The following is a 14,222-nucleotide window of genomic DNA, read 5'->3' as shown; positions in this document are numbered from 1 at the left end:
CCCCCTCCCCTGACTTAAATCCAACAGAACATCTCCAGGCCATCATGTTTAGGTCCATTTGACACCACCAGGTATCCAGGAGCTCACGGGTGGCCTGGTTTGGATCTGAGAGCAGATACTCCAAGACACCATCCGTCATCTTATAAGGAGCCTGCCCTGATATTGTCAGCCATGCATAGAGAAATGTGGGGTCCATACAGACTATTGAGTAACATTTTGAGTTGCTACAATGACATTTCAGCAAATTGAACCATTCTGCTGCATCGGTTTTTCAGTTTCTCTTTTTGTGTCTTTAGATTAAGCCTTCTATGGGCTGATTATTTTCATTTTCATGAAATGACCTGGCATCCTTTTTTTCCTAAACACCCATATCAGTATGAATATACAGCAGAATCCCCCCTGGAACTGGACAGCAACAGCTGTCCAGTTCCAGGCAGGTGCTGTCTGGTTTTCTAAAGCTCCATTAAATCAGGAATAAATGTTGAAACAAATAACCTTTATGTTCGCCGTGAGGGAAGACATAGGGAGATATGTTAAACAAAATCTTCCTGGGAAAATAAAAAAAATAAAAGAAATATACAGCTATGATGGTGACTGTTGGATACTTACGTGTTATGCAGGACACACCACCCACAGTGAGGGTCCCCAGAGCTCAGACACTCTCCACAGGTCCCGTACTGCTCGCAGGATTCAATAGGAACCTGGGTAACCTGTGAACACAGCAACATGCTATTGTGACAAAGTACTTTTTTTGGTGTATTATACAGAAAAGTTTTATTCATTTCAACTTGTTGCCATAGGGCGTGCAAATGCCCCCCGACATATATGTTTTTAATAAAAAAGTATGAAAAGCATTAGGATAAAATATTCAATCAACATTTACATTGAGCACAAAACATTGCATGTTAAGAAATGCCTCTCTTTAACAAAATCCCTGCTGACACAATTGATAAACACACCCAAACAATTTCTATGAAATAATTGGAATTGAAGCACTTTTTTTTTTTTTTTTTTTTTTTTGCTTGATCAAAATGCCAAAAAATATTCAGTTAACAGCCCATGACTTCCTGTTTCCCCGTACAGGCTCATTTAATTTAGCCACTAACCAAATTGGGAAAGACGATAACAAACGCACTACATCCAAGTAGAGGTGAGTCTTCATAACTCAGGAATCACCTAGAAGGAACTACTAATTATTAGTAATCCATGAATTTATGTTTTCCTTGGGTAAAAATGTAAATGAGCAACATTACTATTGTTTTGATCCACTGGACACTGGGTTGCCCCCATAATTCTGTCATGTAGAGAGAGACAGATGACAATAGTGGTAAAAACTTTACTTATGGGACACTAATGGAGCAGTGCCAGGACAAAGTGTTTTCCATACGGACTTTAACTTGAACCATGCACTTTGGCCAGATGAAAACCAGAGTGAGCTTTCCAGCAGCAAACACTCCAGGAGGAACATGTAGAAAAGCAACTGATGTTTTAAGAATGGTGTCAAATCCGTGATGATGTAGGCTCGCTTAATTGGCCGCGGGAACCTTGTTGGGGTGAACAGCACCATGAACTCTTTGAAATAACAGGACATTTTAAACAAAAAAAAAAAAATCTGGTGAACTCTGCCAGACAACTGAAAATTAGTCATCACTGAGTTTTCCACAAGATAACGATCCGAAACACATGGCCCAATCAACTCAAAATATTTTAGGACACACAAAATGTATATTTTTTTAACCGCTCTTAAAAGAAAGAATCAATGCAGCGAGTCAATAAGCAGCAGTGCCTAATGATATGCCCTAGGACAGACTTTTTTTGATGAGATGTCAACTCTTGTTCTTAAGTCAAACCATGAAAACAGCTGTAAGCAGCTGACATCATTTGGCCAGAGAAGGCAGCTACTCTGCCATCAATGGATGTCTGTCTGCCCCAGGGGCGACTGTGCACCTCAAAAGAGCCTGTGCAAATACGCCCACACATGGACGAGGAATGACAGATGTAGAGACTTGATTGTAAGAAATGTGTCAAGAGCTGAAACATCTTTTTTTTCCCCCAAAAGTGTTACTTAGCTACATAGCAAACAAAATGTCAACAGTAATAAATTCACGGAGGTTCAGAGCAAAGGAAATACACTCTATGTCAACCATGAACCGCCACTCTAATCCAAACAGGAATATCGGTCTGCCGCCACTTAAAGAACAATAACCCGTGTGCTTATCCTATTACTTTATGGAAAATGCATTTTTACTCGCACTGAAATACAGTTGAGAGTCTCCACACTGTAAGGGGAGACAACAGGAGAAAAAACATCAAGCACACGTCACCTCAGGTAGCCAAACACAGAGTGTGAGTCGGCTGTGTGATCCACAGCCTATTTTCAGCTGCTATACAACAGGCTCTCATCCCCAGTGGGTGCTTTCTAACATATACAACAAAACTAGCAGGTATAGAAACTATTTTTACTTAAATCGCTGTTTTTAAACGATATAAAATCAGACCTCGCTAATCATTTCAATATTCTCTAACTGTTTAGAAGCCATACATTTATTGTTAGAAATGTACCAAGAAACCAAACGACGTCCAGAAGTCAGCCTGACTGAGCCTGAGTAGCTCTGATCTTCTTCTAATCAGTGAAAGCATCATCATAATATATGCAACCTGATTGCTGTAATGGCTATGCTCTTCGGTGTGGATAAGGTCTACCGAGTAAAGAAGGCTCAAAATAAGAAATGTTCCAGTAATAGTGAGCATAGATCACTGTAAAAGGAAACACCTCTCATTTCCGTCAGGTTTAGTGGGAGGGAGTGCAACATTTTCTGCAGATAACAGGAAGATTGAGTACATCAAAGGATTTCTGTTTTATCCTGTAGAACTTTCAGCCTCTGTCTGTTAGGGGACATGCTGCATTTGAAAAGGTTTATTAGTCTTTTGAAAATATCAGATAGTCACCATTCTCCAATATATATATATATATATATATATATATAAATATAAATATATATATATATATATATATATATATATATATATATATATATATATTTTTTTTTTTTTTTTCCCTTAATGCTAGCCATGCTAACTGTGCTAAGTTGCTGGTAGAAGATGCTGCAGTCCGTTTACAATTTGAACTTTTTCTTTGTTTCAGTTTTGGAGCAACTCTGTTCTGAAACATGGTGTTACTTCACCTCAAAGTATACATAATAAATGTATAAATGTTGTTTTTACTTGTTCTTATAGAGAAATTAGTATGGGCAGGAGATTGGAAATGGAAAATTCAGATTAGCGAATCTCACATTGTTCCTTACATCGGTAGATTTCTTTGGTTGTTGCTAAATACTCTTTTAAACTGCGTGCAGTGACGTATTGGATAACTTTGATAACTAGTCTCTGTTTAGTTTTTTATAGAGTTAACTTTGGAATTATAGAAGTTTTAGAAAACTGAGGTTTGAGAAACAGGAGGAAACTTCATTACAGAAGTAGGTAGGATAAAGCCATTTATGGTGTCTTTCTGCTATATAAAACAAGTTAAACTCAAACGTTTTGTGCTGGTGCAAGCCAACACTATGGCTTGATTTATTTTACCTTCCACTTTTGCATGGGGATGGCATTTCTATTTCCAACAGTGCTCTCAACCAAACAACTTCAGAGTAAAGCTGTCGAGATTGCATGTGCTGAGGCTGCTGTTTGTTTAAAGTTAACCTGATCAGCTGGTACCACTATAATATGTTCAGCATATTCCTAGCCCATGCAAGTGGGAGTCAGTGTTAAAGTCACATCACCATTTCAAAACGATAATTATGGAAAAGCACAAATGCTACTGCTCACTTCATGGCTCTCGGTCTCGTTTTACACCACAGAGGTCCGTAAATGCTTGTGCATACATTTGTGTCCATTTAGGTCTTTTATGGCAGCCATGCTCAGCGTTAGAGCGCCCTATGTCAGCACCAGAAGCTGCACACATACGCACATAAAGCATTGAAATAGAGTACAATGCAGATTCATTTTGGTTCTTTGTCTTTTAATTTTCTGCGTATTGCCCTGTTGTATAACACAAGATGTTGACAGCATGTGCACTTTTTAGCTCCAATCCTCAGATCAACACCCTATAGGAACCCTCTCTGTAAAATGGTAGGAAATGAATGAAGGGTGCACATAAACCTCTTTAGGAGTTTTCTAAGTCTGTACATTACATTTAGTGGGTGATATTAGTAATATCAAAGGCCTGAAATAACCCTCTGCGTTGTCCCTTATACATTAGATTGCAAACGTAATCGTACAGTATCTTTTACACTTGATTTTGCCAAGACATTTTTTTCAGGGTATCGGCGTAAAGAGGCAACCAAACTTCAAAACCATGTTCTACTTGTTGTTTGCCTGCAACATGCAATTGAAGTTAAATAACGTTTGTGGTTATAACATGAAAAACTGGTGGGAAAAAAAGGTTCCAGAGGTGTGCATACTTTTGCGAGGCAATGTGTGTAAAGCTTTAAGATGGAAAACAGCTGACGGAGCAATTTGTAACGTGTGGCGGCCCTTGCGGTGTCACTGTAAAAGTCGACGGCTGTTAAACCTGCCAGCTGGAAAAAAAAAAAAAAAGAGAACTTATATGAGGCCCGGTCTATATAGTATTCTTTGTTTTGTCTCGGCAATCATCAAAAAAAAGCCTTCAACATCACCCATCCACCTGTCTGTCTGGTCCCAAAGCCTGCAGCAACCGAGAGACGGTCCCAGAGGACAAAGGGAACTATTGACACCGTAGGGATTTGATAGTCCATGTGGTAGCTCCACTGTGCAGACTCCTGTTATATTAACCCCCTGTCACTTCGACAAACTCCATTTGTGTGCATGTCTTGCCTAGCTTCAGGACAAACAGGTGGCGCGCTGTAATGAGCTGCAGACGGGGGTCACATCAGCAGCAGAAGCCGCAACTGATGACAAACAAGCCCACCAAGAGCGAGACGCGACTGAGTGAGGGAAGCGGCAGCTCGGCGTGCGTGGGCGCGCGCAGCTCAAAGTCTGCGAGCTCCCAACGCAAAGAGGGAGAGCTCAGTTTTGGGTCGCTTTCAGCGGCAGCTTGCCTTCGTGGAGTTTTTATTACCTCCGCCGTATAGAAAGCCGTCGCATCCCTTCCAAAAGCATGCGCAAGCCTGCTGAAACTTTAGAGAATGACTTTCGCAGAGGCTCCCGCCAGAGTAGAGGGTTACAGTGTGGAGACAGCTGTCAGGCAGTGGTGTGATGGGGGGGGGGGGGCTTTCCTTGGCCCTTATGGAGCCGTATGTAAACACAGACACAGAAAAGTATGACCTGGTACAGTGTAAACTAAAAAGGAAGGGGGACCACGTGGAAGAGAGGATCGGCCGTAAAGCCCTGAAATAGCACAGCATTACAGAAAAACAGTGTGCTGTACGTATTAAGGGTTTATGTTTCTTTTAGTTTTTTCTTTTGATGTTTAGATTTGGCCTGAGTCACCGGTGGAGATGAGGGGGACGGGTCGAGGAAGGGAAACGCAGCAGCTGTTGCCCAGCACACGCTACAGTCACTCATCACAGCACGCCTGCACAATAAAGCCCCTTCTCCCACTGTGCGTGCATGTGTTCGAGCGCACACATGCACAGTGCCGTAACGGATGTGCAGACTGTTGTTCCTGGGGATTTTCAAGGGAGACAAAGAAGCGTTGCATGCGATCTGGTGGCGCCCGTAACTTTCTCCGAGTCGGTTTTCCCCAAGAAGTTCAAGGGGTTAGAATACTCTTCCAACATTTTGTCACAGCTGAAAAGACTCATTGTATTTCATTGGGATTTCATGTCAGTAGCAAACATAAATACTGTGTAACTGCAAAATTATGTATGAGGTTAAAATTTTTTATGTACCCATTTGTTTGCTTGTGGTAATTAGCAAACTGAATGTCTTATGGCTTTCTTTCAACACTTGCTTTGTAATGAGTAGAGCTGGGGAACCCGATATTCACAGAGTTGCGATCTGAAAAGGTTTAATGAAGGAAAGCTGAATACTGGCAGACGAGGCAGGCAGGGGACCAGAAGATGCAGATAGTTAAGTGAGCTGAGCGAGGGCAGGAGCTGCAGGTAGTGACAGATTTGAACCGAAGACGAAGGCATGAGCTGACCAGAGCATATGATGAAGGCCGAAGAACCACCAGAACGGGCAGTGCAAGCAGCTCGACCCCAAAGAACAGGGCAAACTTCAGCAGCCCATAGACACTGGAGACTTACATCAGTGAGGGCTGAACAGGAGCAGAGGCACAGCGTCCAGCTGGCTGAGCACACATGAACCGGCAGAAATCTTGGAAGCAGTGCAAACGAGACGAGATAAGATGAGACGTTCTGGGAGGGAGATATGAGTGAGGCAGGTATATAAAGGCAGGAAAACAGGTGGAATGACTCTGAGGTAATTAGTGGCAGCAGGTGGAGCTGATCAGGTGCTGAGTTGTGGCTGGGAGGTGACTGAGCAGATTGCATAGTGACTGATGGCTGAGAGAAGTGGAGCAAAGGGTAAAAAGTCAGTCCAGAAAGTCCAAACAAAAACCTAAATCATGACATGCTTTCTTTTTGCTACTCTCCTAAAAAGGCTAGATTTATGGAGAGTAACTAATAGTTGTTCTGTTCCGCCTGAGATGTGGGTCTCTGCAGCTCCTCCAGTTATCAGTGGTATCATGGCATTCTTTGAATGCGCACCACAAGTTTGCACTTTGTAAATTGTAAAATATATTTGGAAACCAAATGTCCTCTTCAGTCCATTTACAATTATTGGCTAATTTGTGTTGGCCTATTACATACAATTCAAATAAAATACTGTGAGGTTTGTGGTTGTAACTTGACAAAATGTGAAAAAGGTTTAAAGGGTAGATATACCTTTGGATGAGTTACAGTATAGATGACTAAGGGATACGTTAAGCACTGTCAAGGAGGAGCCCTGTGCCCTACTTCTAAATTAATGCTAACAGTATTCCAGCTTGAGTTGACCTTAGCAGGGGGTTATTCATCCATAGAGACTACAGGAGTGGTAAGGGTGACGGAGTGACAGCAGAGGGGTAGAACAGCTTTCTCTCTTCCTGCATTCATTGGAATAGGCTTCAAAACTCATTATTAGAACTGACAAGGAGTTTATATTCTTCAGCTAAACTATACAGTAGGGGTAGGGATAGCTGAAATATTGTCTTGCTTTATGTAAAAATACAGCCTTAAAGTTCTTATTAACTGGGTTTAAATAAACTGCTAAGTCACATGTGTTTTCTCATGAAGACTTCCTTGATTCTTCAATTTGTATGCTGTCCTCAGTAAAAAAAAAAAAAAAAAAAAACAGCTAGATGGAGTGATAATCAGCAAGAATCAGCACTGCTTGAATGCTGATTGTATGAAAGCATATGAGAAACAACAATATTGTTTTCAATACAAAGATTACAAAGAGAGGCAAAGACAAGATAAATATAGTAGACGACAAACTGACAGAAGTGGCAGTGGGCAATCAAAGTAGGCTACTTTTTACTTTTTTCTCCTTGATACTGAATTAAAGTCCTTGTTCCAAAGGAAATCCTGAGATGGCACCTATGTTCCAGCAACAAGTTACGCACTTGTGATATCCTTAAAGCTCATGTTCATGAAGTAAAGCCACTAAATCTCAATTAAGACATCGGCCCATCCATCCATCCATCCATCCATCCATCCATCCATCCATCCATCCATCCATCCATCCATCCATCCATCCATCCATCCATCCATCCATCCATCCATCCAGAAAGATTGGGGCGCAGGTATGACAGGCATTAGAGGAAAAACGAGACAACCCTAGTCCAAGCAATTCTCTCCTTCTTACTCTGGGGTTCTCAAGGTTTTTCCAAGCCAGAAAGAATATATATGTTCCCTCCTGGGATTTCTGGAGTTGGGTCACCATGTGACCCTACATCTTGTTGATGTAGAGCAATAGAAGCACTACTCCATACTCCCTCTGAATTATGGAGCTCCTAATCCCATCTTTCTGGAACCAGGCCCCCTTAAGAGGAATCACTTAATTTCAGCCATATAACATGCATATCTCACCATATGCTGGTGAGGATCTTCCTGTAGACTAGTAATTCAATTGTTTATTTTATTTTTTTGGCTAAGGGGCCATCTAGTCATCTTTCGTTGCATCCTACTATTGCTCATAAACAACACACCACATCTTCCACTTGACTTCCTCCCCCAAACGTGTAAATCATTTTGCCTCAAGGCATCATTTCAAGCCTTGTGGTTCTATCTCACTGTGTAATCTCATTATCGGCAACTTAAAGCAAAAAAGAACTGTTGCAAGAGGGAGGGAGACTTTCAGAAGGTAACAGGAAGGCTGAATCAAGTATTTTTTAATGGTGTGTGTTTTTTAACTTGTCTGGTGTATAATACGTTGGATGTGGAAATATTTGCATCTTGTTTCTCAAAATCTCAGAGTTACAGTAAGATGCTAAATGTACAGTAGCTCTTGGTCCTCTTAAGAAGCAGTGAAAGACTAATTTAATCACACTGGATTGTACCTGCTTTTATGTTACATGTGTGCTGTTTTTATTTTTTCATTTATGTTCTTATCCCTTTTTTTTATGATTGTTTTTTCTACATTCTCCAAGGAATGAACACACAAACTGCTTATGAAATGATGGCAGTACTAATTGCTCCTCAAAGATGCTAAAGACAGTTACAAATGGTAACTTCATTTTGTCTTTGTTTTTAAAACAGTCTCCCTGCAATTTGTTAATGGCCACTCACAGCAGGGGGGCTAGAAAAATACGTCTTCAATTCTGTTTTTTTTGTTGTAAATTATAGTTCTTAAAACAAATCAGAAATGGCTCAAATTGGTATCAGCGAGTAAAAGCTTTACAAAAAAATTGACAATATGGGGGGAACTGCCATAATATCAAATAGAACAGTGAATGGAATGAACTTATATAGCGCTTTTCCAGCCATAACGATCACTCAAAGCACTTTACACTACAGCTAAATCCATCCATTCACACTCACATTCACACACCGATGTGCAAATTTGTACGCAATTTGGGATTAGGTGCCTTGCCCAGAGGCACATCGACATGGAATCAAACCCTCAAATGCATGTTGCCCTGATTGCAGGGTAACATGCATTTGCTTGAAAGATATATGTTTTCCTGGCTTTGATTTGCACACCAAATCTGGATGTTCTTGTTTATTTATTTATTTATTTATTTTACTTACATAAAATTCCTATACTACTAGACAGGACCTTACAACAACATATAAAACGACGATGCAAGGTGCAAAGCACAGCTTTGGAGGAAAAATTATTCAGAAAGCCAACTATAAGATCCATGTACCATAATGAATCTAGCCTGTAGAAATCTAATAACACATGAATTAACTGCTGCTTATTGAGAAAAGCAAGCCATTCAAAAAAATTATATATATTTTTTTACCCTTTCTTCGACTGAATGAAAAATAAATGCCAAAGGATAAAATCCCTGGGGACACATGCTCCTGGAAAGAAACAAATCCTGTGCGCCTTATTTTCAAAGTTATTTTTGAGGGGAGGGGGAAAAAAAAACAGCACAAAGGAGAATCAAGTTTTTTTTTTTTTTTGCAGTGGCAACAAACAGAATTTGACAATGTATGCGCACTACAGAGAAGTAAGGAAGACTTTCATCCGTCCCCGTGTCTGTGAGCCTGGGAATAAATGGTGGCTCCATTTCAGCCCCTCTGCCCTGCTGCCCTAAGACCAAGCTGTGCTCACCGTACCTCTGTGATGGATGGGGGGAGGGGGGGGGGAGCTAAGCATGAAGAGAAGAAGGAAAAAAGTTATAAAGATAGGCACAGAGTGGAAACGGCCCATTGCACCCAGCTCTGATGGGACCCAGCGTGTACAGCCAGATGTGGCGTAGCAGGCTGAGTGAAAAGGAAAGCTGTAGGAAGAGAAAGAAATCCCAGTCACCAGTAATGGAGAGGAAGCTACTTTGCACGCTGTCGTCAAGGCAACAGCCAAGGCTCTGACCTCAGGAACACCTCCACATCTAGCTGCACCAACACCAATCCCTCTAACCTTCAAAACCTTGAGCTGTGCATGGCAAACAGCGAACACCTCTGGGACTTCCTGTCATCTACACCTCCTTTAAAACATGTATAAACACACACGCGCACACACACATACACGCACACACACTCACTCGTGACCCCTCCTTCTACACCTATCCATTTTTAATGAGAGTAAGCCAGGATACCACGTCACTGGAATGAGGCACATCGATCATGAACACAATACCCATTCCAGCAGACAGGAAGAGAGAAAGGCGAGGGAGGGGCCAGTATGACTGACTGAGTGTGTGTGTGTGTGTTTGTGGGAGTGTGTATGTTTGAGCGGGACTAATGACAAAGGCACAAAAGCAGAGCAAATACTTGCTGCTGAACGAATGAAAAGCGATGAAATGCTCGGTCTTGTACTCCCACAGTGACCCTGCAGCCACTCTTTCCTGCATTAAGGAGACGGACACAAGGACGACTGAACCTTTAATCTGCTCTAGTAATCCAGCTGAGGCTTCTCCTCAGGACAACAGCCACATCGCCCCTGCCTCACTCTCTCCTCATAGCCCCCCCGCTTTCTTGTGCTTTAAATCTACCCACTGTACAACAGAAAATCCTAAACATATCCGCATTGTTGTGTTGTGGCAAAGCTCTTCCACCGTTCTCCGTTAAAAAAGGCGACTTTCTTTACCAAAGCAAATTCAAAACATTTTTTTTTTTCCAGAAAGTTCATCTGGGGGTGAAAAAAAAGCGCCATAAATTACATGTTCTACTCAACCTGAGGGTTGAGTCAGTTGCTCAACTTGCCATTAATATTCAGTCTAATTCTAGCAAGAAGTGAAAGGCGAGGTGAGAGGCTCTGTTGAAGTGTTGTGGCTAGTCCAAGGATAATCATGCCTCGAGACTCGCACCAATTACTCCGAGCCTGATTAAGGACAGAAATGGGACACGGTGGTGATTGCCGGGCAGCGCCGGTTGCTGGTCTTGTGAAGGCCCTGAGCTGAAGGTGCTAAGATACCATAACAGCTGGAAGATCTGGCTGTTTAAAACACATTCCAGAAGCAAAAGTCTTAACTCAATTACATCTGCAGTACTTCTCAGCGAGTAGTTGAAACAATCTACAACCTTAGTATCCCGCAGATTTAAACTGCTAGAATTCTAATTTGTGCTGTAGTGTAGAAACTTCATTTTAAACTCGCTTTCCCACCCCCACCCTTTTTCTCTGCCGTTTGTTGCTGCTCTTGTTAAAAATGTCAAAAGAGTCCCCGACAAGCCATTTAAGGGGAAACAAGTTTTATGTAGGGATGCAGAATATTGATTTTCTTCTGCTGAATACGACTTCTTACACAGATGTCTAATGCAGGTTACATTGTGGAGACATAAAAGTAGAATTCAGAGACATGGTAATATGTGCATTAGAGCCTCTTCAAAAGGTCAGGCCTTTTTTCTGCCGGGTGGCTTCTTGAATAACTGATTTTGAAACGGAGGCAATATATTCAGCGAAACATTACTCACTGATTTTAACCGGCCAAATATGGGCGAGGGAAAAAGAAGGCTGATGCAAAATGAAATAAAGCAGTTCTGCTCGCACAGAACGCCATCTCACATACTCCAAAAATAATTAGGTGTGGAAATGGGAGCTTTTAACCAGTGTCGTCAAGGCCGACACCTCCTAGTGCATCTTTTGTATTATTTCATTAAATGAAAAGATAAAACAGACACACAGATATGCACACACACACTTTGTGTTACTGGACTTAGTCTGAGCTCTAAGATCCGGGTCAATTGAAAACATCAAGACCCTGTGGCACAAAGACTGAATAGGATATCTGTTAGTAAGAATGAACCGCATGCTGTAGTCAAACTAACTCATTTAGAAGTGATACCAGGCGGCAGTGGTTATTGAGCTAAAACTGACCTCTTTGATCATCTTCCAACCACAGTTTAGGGTTTTACCCCCACTGAAAGCCCTTAGTCCCTGCCAGACCTGGTGTCCCTGGCAGCTCGTCAGAAGTAACAGACTGATGAGAGACAAAACTGCCGGGGAGCAAGAAAAGGGAGGAGCAGGTCAAGCATGAGCCTTCTGACCGAGGTTTGAACCCTAAAACGCTGCAGCAATTAACAATTAAAGCTAAATGTGAAACAATATCAATTAATTTAAAGTAATTACGACAGAGCTAGTTTTCCTCCCAATTAACTTCTAAAAATGATAATTAGTTTGACTTTGGTAAGGGAAGACATGGGGTCAGGATGAGGCCATGTTTCTAAGGTAATGGTTGTGGATTGACCCTTTCCTGTATTTGAATAATAAGGTGTATAAAACAAGCTGCTCAAAAGACTTTTTATAGGGTGCATAACTGTCGGTGTTGGAAGGAGTCCTAATGGTAAAAGCCTTCATACTCACATCTTAACAACAGTATAGCACTCAAAAGTATCCACCCCCTTTGAACTTTGTCAAACTTTGTCATATTACAAACACAAATTTCACAATTTCTAAAGAGATTTTTCAAGACAGACAACACCGAGTAGTTTATAATTGAGATGTGCAAGATAATGATACCTGGTGTCCGTATTTCTTTTCACAAATAAAATCCTGGAAAGATTGGACAAAAAGTGCATCAATCTGAAAAGCAAGCACACAGGCCCATTTCAACTGTGGAGCAGTTACACAGAGCCACAATCTGACAAGTATAAATTGTCCTCTCCATAAATCTGGTCTTAATAGAATAGTGGCAAGAAGAAAGCTATTCCTGAAAGAAAGCCATAAGAATTCCCAGTTGCATTTTGACACAAGTCATGTGGGGGAAACAGCAACTGTGTGAAAGAAGGTGCTGATCAGATTGGACCCAAACTGACCCTTTTGGCCTTCATGACAAAAAGCTGGGGAAAGCTAATACTGCACATCCCCCCAGAACACAATCACTAAGGTAACCCATGGTAGAGGCTGAACCCTGCATTTCTTCTGCAAAGACATGGAAGCTGGTCAGGGTTGATGGAAAGGTGGAACTAAATACAGCCCAGTTCTGAGGAACACCCTCTAGCACTCTTAGACATACAGACTGAACAGCAGAATAATTTAGACCAAAGTATATTTATTGTATTGGCATTGCCTAGACTAAAATCCAATGTATCTATTTTTTGCATAGAATACATTAGCAAAGCTTGTTGATATCCCCCCAAAAAATCTAATTTGTAATTGATGTAAAAAGTGTTTTTTTTTTTTAAATCAATTATTGACTAATTCTTGTTGGCCTATCACATAACCCCCCCCCCTCCCCCCCCCCCCCCTCCATAAAAAACAAAAAACATAAAAGAAAACATTAGAGTTTGTGGTTTTAACATTGGTAAATGTGGAAATAACTCAAGGGATATTATTTATTTTAAGAGGTATTATAATAATCAAATATATTAGTCTAACAATTCCCAAAAATTCAGTCTCAGAAAAGAAGCGGAAAACACCTGAACCCCCCCAATACACCTGCCATCCGGTTTGACTAGTTCTCTACACTATATTGTATTCTTCATAGATACTATAGTAGCATTAGTTGGAAAAAGGCTGCAGTACATATTTCTGGAAGCGCACAATTTGCTTCTGCCTAAACAAAACAAACAATTTTTTTCCAACAGACATGAGAGTGAACACAACCCATACTGAACAAATACACCAAGCAGTGATACACATATGCAGCACTGAATATATACTACCCAGAGTCCCCCAAACATTATAGATATAGGGAATGTGAGTGTAGAAGTAATGGAGTGTGGGAATCGACCAGTGAGGAGGATGAAAAATCCAACACGTCAATACGGCCAGGAGTTTATCAATTATGTATGTCTTATCAAAGAGAGGCGGGGGTCATGTGTTTAAAAAAAAAAAGTAAAAGTTGTGTCTGCGTTTCATTATGCACATATAATTATTCATTATGTACATATAAAACTGTTGTTCTTGTTGCTAAAAAATCCAGAAAGACTGTTTAGTAACTTCTGTAAAATATGAGGTTCATAAGAATTGACACGAGGAGATTTATTTGATATTCAGCCCTTCCTTGCTATCTCGTTTTGTCTTTCAGAGGAATCCATATTTACTCAGTCTGGCTAAACAAACTTTGAGACTTGCAATGAAAAAAACATGGTTACTTATTTATGTCTGATTTAACCCTCTTACAGTAAAAGCAAAATGTTGTGTAGAGC

The 14,222-nt window shown here is 40.9% G+C and overlaps 1 protein-coding gene across 2 annotated transcripts in view; it reads right to left on the bottom strand.

Annotated features, from left to right (window-relative positions):
• Positions 1 to 14,222, bottom strand: part of plxna2 (plexin A2) — a 278,376-nt gene that overhangs the window by 135,782 nt on the left and 128,372 nt on the right. For both annotated transcript variants that reach the window (XM_036141455.1, XM_012875562.3), the window contains exon 5: positions 610 to 710. In XM_036141455.1, the coding sequence (XP_035997348.1) occupies positions 610 to 710 (101 nt within the window). The remainder of the gene's footprint in view (positions 1 to 609; positions 711 to 14,222) is intronic.

Source organism: Fundulus heteroclitus, chromosome 1 (assembly GCF_011125445.2).
Source record: "Fundulus heteroclitus isolate FHET01 chromosome 1, MU-UCD_Fhet_4.1, whole genome shotgun sequence".
NCBI lineage: Eukaryota > Metazoa > Chordata > Actinopteri > Cyprinodontiformes > Fundulidae > Fundulus > Fundulus heteroclitus.
Note: the sequence above shows the minus strand (reverse complement) of the source record. Positions and strands in the feature narration are given on the sequence as shown.